General features: G+C 46.4%; 1 protein-coding gene across 1 annotated transcript in view; it reads left to right on the forward strand.

Annotated features, from left to right (window-relative positions):
* LOC144759950 (carnosine synthase 1-like) overlaps positions 1-15,578 on the forward strand; it is a 356,368-nt gene that overhangs the window by 246,865 nt on the left and 93,925 nt on the right. The window contains exons 6-7 of the mRNA XM_078646510.1: positions 9,072-9,157; positions 12,229-12,460. Of these exons, the coding sequence (XP_078502636.1) occupies positions 9,072-9,157; positions 12,229-12,460 (318 nt within the window). The remainder of the gene's footprint in view (positions 1-9,071; positions 9,158-12,228; positions 12,461-15,578) is intronic.

Raw genomic sequence — 15,578 nt, forward strand, 5'->3', positions numbered from 1 at the left:
CCCAATGAACAGCTTGGTCTGAGTCAGTTCCAACTGGGATTTTGGAGAGTTGACAAGAAAGCCCAAGTCCCCCAGAGTCTGAAGCACCAGTTTAAAGTCTTACTGAGCCTTAAAACAAGATGGAGCAGATAAGAGCCAGAAATCAAGGTATGGAAAAACAGAAATACTTTGCAAGTGAAAAAGCGATACCACTGGGACCTATACCTTGGTATAGACTCTTGGAGAGGTAGCCAGACCAAAGGGCAAGACATGGAACTGACGGTGATGCCAACAGCAAAACAAAGATACTTCTGGCTCTACGGATGAACGGGAACATGAAAGCATGCACCTGGAATTCACCCTGCACCAGCAAAGGAAGAATAGACTGGACCAAAACAATCTGTTCCTCCACCAGATCTTTGTTCAGCAATTTTCAGAAATCGAGGAACGCCAATGATGATAAAAGAGACGGAGGAGAGCCTTTACCCGGTTATATTCATTTGGTTGGCTGTTCACCACCAGCCTAAATGTTCTGTCCGGATTTACCGGCAAACGCAGCCCCACCGACCACAAGCTCAGTCACTAAAAGAATGTTTGTCCAGAGGCGCAGGAGCAGATTTTTCGGAACAAAAGAGCATCTGCCCACATGCAATTGGAAAGGTTTCAAAATCTTCTTCTCCTCTGCAGCTTTCTGCACAGAATCATCCAGCCCAGGCCCAAAAAGCTTCTGACCAGTGAAAGGAAGTTTCATAACCAAGGTACGCTGCCTAACCTCCAGTTTCCATTACTTCAACCATACCAACCTCCGACCAGTAAAAGCAGCCAATGAGGAAGCCATCCAAAAGCTTTCAAACATTATATGTGAAACGAACTGGGAGAACAACCCCCATATTAGCCAGGACTGGGGTGTCATGCTCGTCAGATAGCATCATATCATGTAAAGTTTGAGAATCCTTGGGCCCGATTCACAGAATGAACTTAAGACTCAATCCTAAACTTACTACTATTTTGGTATTCACAGAATGCACTTACTACTTTTGGCATTCACAGAATGAACGTACTACTTTTGGTATTCACAGCAGTTAGGATTTTGTCAGACTTAAGACAGACTTAAGACAAAATCCTAACCTCTGTGAATACCAAAAGTAGTAAGTTCATTCTGTGAATGCCAAAAGTAGTGAGTGCATTCTGTGAATACCAAAATAGTAGTAAGTTTAGGATTGAGTCTTAAGTTCATTCTGTGAATCGGGCCCCTTGAACTGAGCTTAATATGCATAGGCTGCATACATACTGGCCCATGTGGAGAAATTAGCAGTCGGGTATGACCTCTTAAGAGAAGCCTCAACTTTTTGTCAACCACATCAGACAAAGAGGAATCCTCCGAAGCCAAACTAGAAGACGCCACGGTAGCCAACATAGTGTTCCCCTTAGGAGTCTGTGGAAATAAACTCAACAAAGTCCTGCAACACATAACGTTTGTCAAAAAACGTGGAATAGACTGTTTGTCAGGGTCCTTCCACTCCTTAGACAGCAGAGCCCTATGCACATCATAAAACAGCAATTCATCACTTAAATAGGGTGTTCTCAGCACACCCTTTATGTGGGACAAGAAAGAGCTCCTTCCGTTGGGTGCCCTGAACGTATTTGACACGAGGCTCAGTGTCAATGTCATCCTCAAACCTATGGAGGACATTTGGAGACAGAGGAGTCCCCCACAGCTGAGTCCACTGCCTCTTTCATCAGAGCCTGCAGCTCTGAGCGTGACATTTAGAGCACCTCGTCCTCAGGAGGACGTTTCAGCACGCGGCGTCAGGAGTCCTACCCCCTTTTAGTGAGTTGGAAGACCCAGCGACAGCCTCCCCCAGGTGGAAGACATGGAGAGAGCGCCTAGACAACTATTTTGTCGCCACCCGAGAAACGGACAAGGCAATAAAGAGATCCCTGCTGCTCCACTATGCCGGAGATGAAATATTTAAATTATTTAAACATCTACCCAATTCTGGAGCGGCAGATGACTACGAAGCGACCGTGACGGCGCTCGACGGCCATTTTGATCCGCAGCTGAACCCAGATTTCGAAGTCTTCAAGCTAGGACAAGCACGCCAGAGGGAAGGAGAGTCCATGGATTTGTTCTATGCCCGCCTCCGGGAACTAGCTAGCACATGCACAGATGAAGACCAGCCAAAAGCAATCAGAAGACGACTAATTCAAGGATGCCGCAACAAGACGTTACGTGGCCTCATACTGCGACAACCGGGAATCACGTTAGAAGACATCCTGATACTAGCCAGATTGCACGACCTGTGTGCAGCAAGAGCAACAGCAATGGACCTGGCGCTGACTAAGTCCCAAGGAAAGGTAGAGGCCATCAAAACGGAGCGAGCAGATGCAGTACAGACAAAACCGAGGGGAGACCAACCCACAGCAAAATGTGGGTACTGTGGACACGAGCCTCATGCCGCTAAGGACTGTCTTGCCCAAGGAAAGACCTGCACTAACTGCGGAATTCCCAACCATTTTGCATCTGTCTGTAGACGGCGCAACTTCCGGGGGCAGAGACCCCCGACGTGAGCTGTCCGGCAGCTATCGGTGGCAGACGCCACGTCACCCGACCACACCCAGAGGAGGCCAGCGAAACACCTACCAACCGTGGAAAACTCGTCAGACGAGGACGATGAGGAGACCTACATAGTATCTTTCGCGAAGGAGCTAAAACAACGCCGCAGACCCCAACCCACCTGCGTCGTCCAAGTTGCAGGGACTGACGTCAAAGCGGTTATCGACACGGGAGCGACAGTCAATGTCATGGGTCTACAACAGTACCGGAGCCTGTGCCCGCGCCCTCCCGTAGTACCATCCAAGACCCGGATATATGCATATGGTGTCGACACACCTCTGCCGTTAAAAGGAAAAATTTTAGTACCCGTCAAAGCCGATGCCCTCGAGGTAAATGGCTACGATCCATGTCATCGACAGAGAGGCGGACACCCTCCTGAGCAGCCACACCGCCGAAGACCTGAAGTTGATCACGTTCGCCAGGAGGATCCGGACACACCAGGTAGAAGAGATCCTAGGGCAGTTCCCCGAGCTGTTCAAAGGCCACGGATGCATCAAGTGTAAACCCATTAAGCTACACATTGACAAGTCAGTCGTCCCGGTCGCCCTGCGGCATCGGCGGATCCCATTCCACCTGCGACCACTCGAGTTGGAACACCTGGAAGAGCAAGGAGTCATCGAGAAAGTATCCGGGCCGACGCCGTGGGTATCCCCGATGGTCATCGCGGAAAAGCCCAAGCAACCAGGAGCCATCCGCCTATGCATTGACATGTGACTGCCTAACAAGGCGATTAAGAGGGAACGCCACATAACACCAACAATGGATGACGTTACCACGGATGTCAACGGATCTAAGTGGTTCTCCAAAATCGATCTGAATGCAGGGTACCACCAGCTGCCCCTGTCGGAAGAGAGCCGGTTCATCATGACCTTCAGCACCCACTTAGGGCTTAGGAGATACAAACGACTAAACTTTGGAATATGCTCGGCGGCCGAGGTATTCCAGAACACCATACGAGAACTGCTGTCTGGACTGCCAGGGGTGTTAAATGTGAGTGACGATATCCTCATCCACTCAGCGACGGCTACCGAACACCACAAACACCTCTGCGACACCCTCAAATGCCTAAGTGCCCACGGAGCAACTCTTCACAAAGAGAAATGCCAGTTCTTCCAACCTTCCCTTGAGTTCTTTGGCTATGTTTTTAACCAGGAAGGCATTCAGGTGGACCCGAGAAAATGACAGACCATCAAAGACACCCCTGCTCCGACAACACCAACGGAAGTAAGAAGCTTCCTGGGAATGGCCACCTACTGTGGAAGATTCATTCCGGGCCTGGCCACCCGGAGTGAACCGCTCCGAGCCCTCACAAAAGTAGACGCAACCTGGCACTGGGGCCTGAAAGCGGAATAAGCATTCCAAGGGATAAAGGATGCTCTCCTGAGTGAGGCCACACTGGCGTACTTCGACCCTGCCTAGCAGACAGAAGTACTGGTAGACGCAAGCCCTGTCGGCCTCGGTGCAGTACTGGCTCAGGAACGCGAACCAGGTCAGTGGGCCGCCCTGGCATTCGCCAGCAGAGCCCTCACCCCGACAGAAGCCAGGTATGCCCAGATTGAGCGGGAGGCGCTCGCCATCAAGTGGGCCTGCAACCACTTCCATCTATACCTCCGGTGCCACCCGTTCACTATGGTCACCGACCATCAACCGCTAGTCCCCCTCTTCAAAGGGACCATGCCCCATCCACCCCCATGCATTGAGCGATCGGCGGTCCAACTCCAACCCTATGAGATGGAGGTAGTCTACCATCCCGGGTCCAAAAACCCCACCGACTTCCTCTCAAGACACCCCGCTCAGGCAGAAAGGCTCGAAGACGACGAAGACGGCGAAGAGTTTGCCCACTGGGTGGCCCTCACATCATGCCCCCAGAGCATGTCACTAGATGAGGTGAAGGAATCAGCCGCCACCGATGTGGTGTACACCAAGGTACTGGGAGCGGTACAAGAGGGCTCCTGGACCGACTTTCTTCGCCAGGCCAACTCGTGGACCCCAGAAGACTGGGAACTCCTCACGAAGATTTGGCGAGTCCGTCACAAACTGCTGAGAGGACCCCGGCTAGTCATCCCTCGGAGCCTCAAGCACCGGGCTGTTCAACTAGCCCATGGGGGACATCAAGGAATCACTAAGATGAAGTAGCGAATGAGGGAGAAAGTATGGTTCCCGGAGCTCGAAGACATGGTGGAGGAATATGTCAGGCGATACTCATCATGCCAGCTGACGAGTGACCCGGAGAAGCCCCTTCCGGTCATCACAGAGGAAGCCTGCACCGTCCCATGGTCCAGAGTAAGTGTGGACTTCGGAAGCTTCCCATGGGGGAGACACACACTGGTCATCGTGGATGCCTACTCGAAGTACCCCGTAGTTGAACCAATTGCGTCGACAGCATTCAATCATGTAGGGCCCGTCCTTGAGAAAGTCTTCGCGATGTTTGGCTTCCCGCAAGAAGTACGCAGCGACAACGGTCCCCCCTTCCAAGGGGTTGAATTTGCCACTTTCCTCCAACAATGTGGCATATCGCATCGCCATATCACTCCTCAGTGGCCCCAAGCTAATGGGGATGTGGAGTGGTTCATGCGCACGCTGAATAAGATGTTTCGCATAGCCGTCGTGGAACAGGCAGACCCAGAGCAAAGACTCCAGAAGTTCCTGAGAGAGTACCGAAGCACCCCTCACTGTATGACTCAGCGGAGCCCATGGGCCCTCATGCTTCATGGTCCCCGTCGAGACCTCCTCCCTACCTGCCCAGGGTGGTCGCCACCTCCCCTGGATGTGGAGGAAACACAAGAGTGAAGAAGGCGACAGAACCAGGAGGCAAGTGTTTGCCGCCAAGCCACCCCAAGAAGACTCAGAAATGGAGCAACGGTCATTCTACGAAACCGAAGTCAAGGAGGAAAGTTCCAGACACGCTACGAGCCTGGCACCTGGACCGTCACAATGGTAACTGCACGCAAAGGGACAGAAGAAGTGGCAAGAAACCCATCGTGGTTCAAAGAGGCCCCGCCAGAACACCGCAGGGAGACCTCGAGTGGCCACCCAAGCTCCAGGGCCGTGGTAGTGGCCGAAGATGATACGGGAGAGTCAGCAAGCAGCCAGTCCGGTGAGGCCCCACGAGTATCACCCTCTCATCCACGCGAGGCGGACCCCGGAAGCCCCGGTCTAAACAGCACAAGAGGGCGCACAGGCTCCCAACGATACAGCCTGAGGCCTAACCCATGCCCGAGCCAACGGCTAAACGACTACGCCTGCTGACGAGACCCAAGATCCGCCAAATGAGGTTCCCACAAGTACCGAACATCTGCCTGTGAGATCTGATGGACATTTGGGGCTGTGTGTGTGTTTTGCTAACGGACCAGTACGATCAAAGGACAAAGTTGGATAGGGATGTAATGTTGTCATTCTAGTTGCACCCCACACACATTACTACATCCGCAGGCCAGGCGTGGCCTCCGGGGAATCAATAAATGATGGACGGCTGCTCGAAGCACGTCACATCCTACAGAGAGTTTAGTGTGGGCTGGTTTACTGCCTGCTGCGCGCTCCTGCCCCCGCGCTAGCCACGTACCATACTAGGGCCTATAGTAGCCCCCAAGATTTGTCACATCACAGGCCTAAGGACAGACTCAGTCACGAGACCCCACGCCCCCATCCCAGACCAGGCACATGGACGGGGAGCGGGTCGCCCGCAGGGCACCCTGCGTCCACCGCGCTCAGCGATGACGGAACACAATATACAAGCAACCCAGTAAAACTTGGACACAAGTAAGTATATAACTGAAAAAAACAGTAAAAACAAAAACCGAGTAGCGTGATTCACCTCTGATCCAAAGGACAGGGAAACAAACGGGATTATGGGCTTTATACTTTTATCATTGAGATATAAGACAGCTTTAGGCTAAAGGAATCTACAATTCCTAACATGTAAATCTCTGTCGGAGGAGGAAACGCCTCACAAGTCAGGACTGGAATGAGGAGGATGGAGGTGAGGCGGTAATGACTGTTACAATCAGTTTTTCCCCATTTGTTTGTTGCCTAGGACTTAAGATGACAGAAATTATTTACCAGCTAAGTTCATAATTGAGGGCCATGCTGCTTACTATACTTTCATTCAATGTGGTCACTCATTTACCAGTCAGTTATTCATCCACTGGGATTTTCTAGGCTGCAAAGTTCAAATATTTATCAGCAATGGTTGGAAACGTTTCAAAGTTTGCCTTCAAATTTGATCAAATTAGGACACTTAGTTTAAAAAGTTTGTCTAACTTTGCTCAGTGATACGTTATCATACAAAGGTTTTTGGGACTACAATTTTAATTTATGCCATTATGTATTTGTTAGCCTCATGATTCCCTGACTTCTCCTTCATCTTGTTTTTACCTTTGTCTCTTCCTGGGTGCTTATTCTGTTTCAAATCTCTTTAACACTTCCTTACCCTGTATGATTTTCGGTAGCTTGCAGGCCTCTCTTGCCATCACCTTCAGCCTTATTTGGAGTTTGGGGAATGGAAGTGTTGTCTGTGGAGGGAGGAGGTGGGGGAGGGGGTGGAAAGACCTTAATTTTGTTTAATATTTCTAAAGTACAACTCCCACATGGGTACCACGGCACATGATGAAAGCATAAAGGGTATACACACTCCATTAAATCAGAGGTTGTCTTTACAGAGATGGAAAGAGCCAGGTTTCCATGGCTTTCCTAAACTTCAGAAGGGAGGACTGACCCATTGTGTAATGGAAACTCACTCCAGAGCCCAGCTGCTCTCACTGTAAAGGCCGCCCATGGTTTAAGAAAGCAAACAAAAGGAGATGATGGACGGAGCGCTGAAACTTTCAGATACTCACCCCCAGTCACAGATCTGGGTTGAATCCATCATCATTCTTTAGCTCACTTTGCCACCTCAATTCAGACCCAGCTGTATGCAAATCAGTCTTAACCCTGTGATGATGGATTCAACCCAGATCTATGACTGGGTGTGAGTGTCTGAAAAGTTTCAGCGCTCCCCCCATCATCTCCTTGTGTTTGCTTTGTTCACTCTAAGTTGGCAGGGTATGCCCAGACCTAGATCTCTTGCTCACTGTGCCACTGGAGTCAAGCTAGCCTGGCTGATGAGGGGTGTTACCACAAAACCGGTCCCAGGATGCTTGTTTCTGTTCCAGGGAGGATCTGGCTTGACAGTTTGGGCTGGACTGTTCCCATGAGGCACGGGCTCAAGGCTGATTTGCATATGGATGTGTCCGAACTGGGGTGGCAAAGTGAGCTAAAGAATGATGATGGATTCAACACAGATCTGTGACTGGGGGTGAGTGTCGTTTCCACGCTCCATCCATCATCTCCTTGTGTTTGCCATCTTGGTGGTCGGAGAAAAGCTGTTAGAGTCAGCAGTCTTTCAGCAGTAGCTCGGAGTACAGGATTCATGCATCGTAATCTAGTGGTCAGACCACCGCTTCCAATGAGACTGCGGTGGTCTGACCACCTCCGACAAGACCGCGGAAGCTGGTCCGACTGCAATTATAATCAGGCCCATAGTTGGAAGGGGAGATACAGAAGGATCAGTTGGATGAGAAGGCTTAAGAGTGTTCACTGCCTTAGCTGCACGCTTAATGAAATCAGCCACGATATTTAATTCTACAGCTTTTTGTACTCAAAGTCAAAGTTGAAAGTAGCAATAGTGCGAACTAATCAAAGTGCACATTTCAATTGATCAAAATCTAAAACACCAACATACAGACTAAAACATTGACAAAGGATTAGCAACAATTTTAGGATGCGTAACGCCTCGTTTGTACACCCTGAAGGCTGCACAGGTGCAGATTCAGCAGCATTAAGTGGAGGCTGAGCTGAAGACTTGGCCAACCACTAAAGCGCTTATTTCTAAAATGATGGCTTCTCCATGAGACAAGCGAGGGAGCAGCCAAAGTGCCAATATTGCAAACGAGCAGTGTTTCAAATAATCAAATATAAAACAGCAACATACACAATATAAACATTAACAAATGAGTAGCAGCAATTTTATGAATTGTAGTACAGTGTTTGCACACCGAACAGAGGAAGCAATGTTGTAGAAAACTGCACCCTATTAGTACTCACCCGCCACAGAGCCAAGAGGGTTCCCCATGGTGGCCTCCATCATGGGGGCGGAAGCTGCGTAAAAGTGGGCATTCTGTGAGGAAATCCCACCATATCCTTGGGTGCTGGCAATGTTCCCAGATCTGAGGGGTGCTACATTTGCAGTATCCACATTACAAGTGTCGTCCCAGTGCGCCTTCAACATCTGCCTGGCTTTCTGTGATGTGGAGGACTTCCGCATCACCACCCATTGGACTGTAGGTGGACAGCCCACACATGGGTTCATCAGCCTTCACCTGCAAATCAGGCCCTACAACTATCTTTTGACCTATCTTTAATCTCTCCTCCCTTTTGTCTACCTCTTCCTGCTCTTCTTCCTTCTTTCCCATTGCCTGTTTGTCATTTTTTTTTCCAGGGAGTTCATCCCAAAGATTTGACCTGGCGGTTTGGATCTGCGCTGTCGTCTGCAGATCCCAGGGAGATCGGCCTCAGCTTAGCAAGGTAAGAGCACGCACCTCTACCATGTTGTGAAGATGGACTTTAATTTCGTAGTTGGAAATCGTTATTCGTGAGCATCAATTAGGGTTGCCAGATTTATCACCTGCTACCCATGCCTTGGCCTCCGGTACCACTGGCACTCCTCCCTTATCCCAAGACATTGAAAGCAGGGCAGAGAACAAAGAGTAAAGAGGACTGTAAGGGCCATGTTTACTTCTGGTGTTTCCACTCCTTTCTCCCCAATCCTGAGAAGAAACATGGGGCAAGATTTTAACTCTTTGATGTCACTGGTATTCAAAGGGTGCATGACGTCACACCCGCTACCCCATGCATTTTATTAAGTAGATGTCCATTTTGCAAGCAAAGACAAGTCTCACATGTTAGTTACTAGGGACTTTAATTGGAACTCTAGAAATGTTTGCAAAAATAGTCAGACGTGGCCTAGGATTGTCTTGGGCAGATAGATTTTGAGTCCTGGTACAGGTGTATTTGATCTGCTGATAGCAAAGGGGTCAATAATTGACTGTAAATTCCATACACTTTTAATGTACCAACACTTTTGCTTAGAAGTCTGAACTTACGTTGTAACGAGCGTTTTTTGTGTACACTCACTCTAATTCCATTTCAGCTTGGTCCTATCCACTTTTTACTTTCTCTTGTTTGTCCTGGTTAGGTTAATTGTATTCTCACATATTCATTCAAGAGCTATTTCAACGCAAGTTCCTTGGCGTGTAAAAAGTCATAGAGAAGGTTCCTCTGGGGAATAGACACGCTATGAACTAACTGGAGCGTGAGCAACTTACTTTTTGAACATCTGGGTATACCCCCTCTATATTGCTTCACCATTATGTTGCCCCAATATATATTGACACAACAACTGCATTGTGGGACATCACATCTCTGACAACTACATCACTGAGAAACGTTAAGCAACCTATTTCTGGATCTATGCTATCAATAAAAGCTTTAAAAAAGATTAAAATAACTTTAAATTGATTGAATAGTTTTGGAGGTCAGGGATACTCACAAAAATTAGATTAACTTACTTCAAATATAATCCACTACATTCATAATGAAGTGGAGATGTTCAGTTGGTTCAGTGTGTCCCCTGCTCCAAGATATAATATTTAAAATTACTCATGCATTTATTGAATAATAAATAGAAATAACAAAGTGTATATGTTAAGACAAATGTATTAAATAACATTAAGTAAATAAAATATATAGAGAGATAAAGGTTAGCTTATTGTTGTAAAGAAGTAAAAAAATACATAGATTAAAAGGTTAAGGATGGGGTATTATAATAAAATATTAATACATTAGTTAAATGCATTTAGTGATAAGGGAGAAGTTATTAAAGTGATTACTATAAATAACCAGAATGTGATACAACAAATTCTAAAAAGGCTTAAGAAATTCATATGCCATATTTCCCAATTAATTATATACATCAAAAAGATAGTTTAAAAATGTACAATGTTCCAGTTTTTGTAAACAATTTGAAATTCTCTTAAGGACATGGAGGCAAGCATTATGCTTTTAACATTCTCGACTACGCCACAGCTATGATATATGAAGCCAATTCGTGCTCTACTCACGGATGTCTGCATCAAGAATCACTAATATGCCAATGATACACAACTCTACATGAAAGTACCCTTTGCTACGGACAACCAATGCCTCAAACACTGCCTGCACATCAGCCAAACCTGAATGTCCAGTGGTTACCTGAAGATCAACCCAACCAAGACAGAATCCATGTTAGTTGCCAAGAACAACTTTTAAGAAACAGTACAAACATGGCTTCTGATGGAATGCCACTGGCTCCCCTTTCCGGACCGCAACATCTTAAAAATCAGCAATATTTTTAAAGCCATCATGACCAAAACACCTCCAATTATCTGGCAGACAGGTCATCATCCCTAATGGTTCTCTGTACACTTGCAGTCAGGATACCATCAGACTAAAGACTAAAAAGTGTGAAAAAGAAAAAAGGCTGCACGTTTTTTCCATTTAAGCGCCCAGGATCTGGAACAACATCCCCATATCCATCTGGACCACCCCAAAGCAGCTCCAATTTAGGAAAGAGTGGAACACTCACCTTTTCAAGGAACACTCCCAGGACAGTCCACAACCCAGCAACCTCTACTTTTACTTGTTGACATTATGCTTGTCTTTGACCCTGTGCATCTCTAAGCTGGCTCTCGGTCCATTCTATAGAAATACCATATACATATATACATACACTCATAGATACATAGATACATACATACATACATACATATATGTGTTAATCAAATTCTTCTTCTTCTGTGCAATGTACCCTAGATTGCTTGGAAACTATACCAACACCAAATCACCACAAAATAATTAGAAGTGCCAAAATGAAAAAGTTACCTTTTTGTCACATTTGTTAACTTTGTAATCTCGTGAACCTATAGACATTTTAAAGCAAGGATAATGTTTGGGAGAAGGATGAAACCTGCAAAACATATCTTTTACGAAACAATTCCCAAAATGTTTTTGCTTAAAGTCCTCCAAAAAAAGATGTATTGCCAAGAAAGTTCCCTCATAGCCGACATTTTGTTAAAGGGATAAAGTTTGCAACTGAACAAAGCTTGAAATTTGTTCTGTTTCTCAAAATCTCTCTTCTGAACACTCCTAAATCTTTTAAACCTCCATGCTGTCTTGGAGGATAAAGATTGTTTAAAATATCTTATATCTTACTAGAATATATAAAAAAGCATTAAATAAAAAGGGAAACAAAAGAAAATAGGTGTCTGTTGGCTTAACAGCTTGTTGTGATTTGCCATAGATTTGTAAATCAGAGCTTTGAGTCAAGGAGAAGCAAGGTCTAATGGAGTTGAAGTCTTGATAATGATCCATTGGTGTCTGGTTGAATGTGATGGTGTTTCGAGTGTACACAATCCTAATGGTTGGCCCTGGTAATCATTAGAGATGGGTTTGATTGATAATCCTGATGTCTAATATTGTTCCAGACTTCATCAATGCAAGATATTAATTCTCCTCCCACCTCAGGTTGAATTTCCTATTTTCGCCTGTCCTCACTACAGGTCATTTGTTCAGCCGGGCGAGCCGATAAACCACTGATCCATCAGACATCAGTCCCCCAGACACTAGAAACAACTCTGCAGCTATGGGGAATCACCGATGAGACACAGATCAAGGCCATTCACCAAAAGGTGGTAGACAAGGCTGAGGACGCCCTGAGAGCTGTTATTGAGATGGAAAAGAGCCTGTCACTGGAACAGCGTGGAGGCAGGCGAGCACAGACAGATGTCATTGGTGAGGAACTTGATGGCATTACCAAAGGGTCACACAGAATATATTGGATTTCTCTGTGAATAATGTAAGAATATCAATTCAACCCTTTTAGTAACAAAAAATGGTGAGTTGTGAACTCACATTGGTACCACCAATGTAAGCTTATCCGCCACAATTCAAACCTTATAAAAAAAAACCACTCACTGGCTATTCATTTAAATAGGCAGATTATGGCCAGTACTAACCTCTTTATAAGACCTATAATCAACACCTGAGTGGAGAGCAGAGGAACTGAATTGTGTCATTTTGTATCTCTGGATATTTGCTGAGTTCAGTCTTTGCTAATCACTTGGCATCCTGGAGCTTTGTTCAGACTTCAGTCAGCGTTACTATTCCTTCCAGGCAGTGGCTCTCCACTGTGAAATTTCCATAATCGGTCCATGTTTGGTTTCAACAAATGATTTGGATTGGTGAGGGATATGCCTACAAAGGTGTTCCTTGGGTGATTGGGTCTTGAACCTTCTACCTTAATCCATGTGGATTATCGAGTTTTAAATGAGTTGGCACTCTGTGATAACTCGCAGTGGGGATTCGGGCCACAAGGCCCCCACTCAACCCATGCCAGCTATTGTGTGCTGGATGCTCCTTGGATACTAATGGGCCTCTTGCTGGTGGTATGGGTTGTGTCCTCCTTTTATGTGGCTAAGGCGAGAGACTAGATTGCTCCCTGACTTACCTGGACCAGTCCTCTGGCTGGTCAAGGCCATCACAGACCCAGCTCCAATACTATGAGGAGCCCACCTCCTGCCCTGTGCATTCTTTCTATCATGCCTGAGCCTCTTCTCTCATTGACCTCGCCACTCTTGGACTTCAGACTTTGGCCTTTTTATGCCATTTGATTTTTGCCTTTCCCTCTCTATGCCCTCATACTCTTACTCCCCCTCTCTTCACCCCCCTCTCTCTCCTAAATTTCATTATCCATTTCCATCTTAATTCCTATCTCTATTCTCTTTACCCCATTAGACATGCTGATTACACTATCATTTTTTAACTCGTTCTTGCTTAATTTTTAGTTTATTTCATTGTTTGTTTTCACTTGCCTTGTAAAGCGCTCTGATACTCTTGGGTCCAGTAGCGCTATATAAAACCTTTGAAATAAATAGAATAAATAAATAAATAGTTGCCTATTGCTCTTTTCTCATAATCATTCTCACCCTTCTGTTGCTTCTTGCTCTTCTCCCACACTCTCTCACCCCTCTGTTGTCTGTTCTGCACTTCTGATCACTTGCGCTCTTTCTCACCCTCCGGTTGTGGTATTCTTTCTCACTCTTCTGTTGCCTTCCAATGCTGTTTTACACCCTTGTTGCTTAAGCATGAAGTACCTTGAAAAAAAACTGGAGGCAAGAGGCATTTGGCAAAACAGGAACAGTCTGTTTAATTAAATATTGCGGCTGGGAGCAGAGTCACAGGCACAGGGTCTGAGAACTTTCTCAATTTACAATCATTTCGGAGTAGGTTTTATACAGTTCATTGGATTTCATAAAACGTTCAGTCGATCCTTTTTTAGTAAGTAATGTGAACTGCTGTCTGTGAAGTCATAAATTATTGCGTCTGATAGGAAATCCAGGTGGGCCTCAACCTTGCGTGGCCACAATGCAGCCATCGGGTCTGGCATGGTAGCGCGTGATTATTGTGTGTACTGTGTGTGGAGTGCCCTGATTGGCTATTTGTTCTTAACTTTATGTGACATCTGACTTTATGGTGTTTTGGGAGCGCGCACACCAATCCAGCCATCCGTGCTTTATTGAAGACAATCTACCTGGAACCCTGGGCCCGATTCACAGAACTAACTTAAGACAAAATCCTAAACTTACTACCACTTTGGTATTCACAGAAGGCGCTTACTCATTTTGGTATTCACAGAAGACACTTACTCATTTCGGTATTCACAGAAGTTAGGAGTCCTAACTTTAGGACTCCTAAATGCCTTCTGTGAATACCGAAAGTCTTAAAATTAGGATTTTTCTCAATTTAGTAGTAGTAAAGTTAGGACTCCTAACTTTAGGACTCCTAAATGCCTTCTGTGAATACCGAAAGTCTTAAAATTAGGGTTTTTCTCAATTTAGTAGTAGTAAAGTAAGGACTGTGAATCGGGCCCATTGTGCTGTCGCTGTGCCTATCTACAAGATTGATCTTGGATTTTCTGTTTGTGTGCTTGTCTTCTGGCTACGTGCCTGTAGGAAAGTGGGATCTGCTTTTCTGGTTACTCCCCCTTTTTGCTTAGTGTCAGTCTGTTTTTGACCTAGTCTGCTGGGATCCTGCTAATCGGGACCCTAGCAACTGTGCTTTTTCCCCTAAATTGACATGGTATGTACTTTGGTACCTCCACAATTGACTACTGGTGTACCGCTGTAAGTCCATAGTATATGATATAACGGGACCGAGGGCATAGGTACACCAGGGTCTGCCACGGGCTGCAGCATGTATTGTGCCACCCAAGGGAGTCCACTTAAACCATGACAGCAGGCCCACAAGTGCAGCCTGTGGGAGTTGGTGCCAGCACCTCTCACGACAGACATAAGTTTCCTTATATCTGAGGCCAATGCACTTAAAACCTTTGTCACCCCATATGGCAGGCTCTTCAGTCCTGAGGGCAGTGTGCTTGGTTATAAGTGTGAGGGTGCATGAGCAGGACACCCCTACGGACCCCCGAGTCAATTCTCCAGGCTTTGGAAGTGGGGGTCAGCCATTTTTAGACATATAGTGGACAGCAGTCATTACGAGACATCTAACTATATAGTGACTGCACCGAACCCGGTCATATTTGGTATCAAACATGTTGAAATCATACCCTAACACCAATTCTAGTGTTGGAAGTATGATCCCATGTTACTGGGGGGCTCCTTTAGGGGACTCCCTTGTACTCCTGGCAACATCTTTTCAGGGTCTGCAAGCAGCTAGTGCTGCTGCGGACCACAGATAGGATTCTGCCCTCCTGCTGCTGAGCCAGGCTTGAGTAGGAGAAGGTAGAACAATAGGTTTCCTTGAATAGGTTTCTTTGAAGGGCACATTTGCATTTTAAACCAGTTGAGGGAGCCCATGGCTCCCGCACGAAACTGGCAAAGGACATAGGAGTATC

The sequence above is a fragment of the Lissotriton helveticus genome, chromosome 1_1 (assembly GCF_964261635.1).
Source record: "Lissotriton helveticus chromosome 1_1, aLisHel1.1, whole genome shotgun sequence".
Taxonomy (NCBI): domain Eukaryota; kingdom Metazoa; phylum Chordata; class Amphibia; order Caudata; family Salamandridae; genus Lissotriton; species Lissotriton helveticus.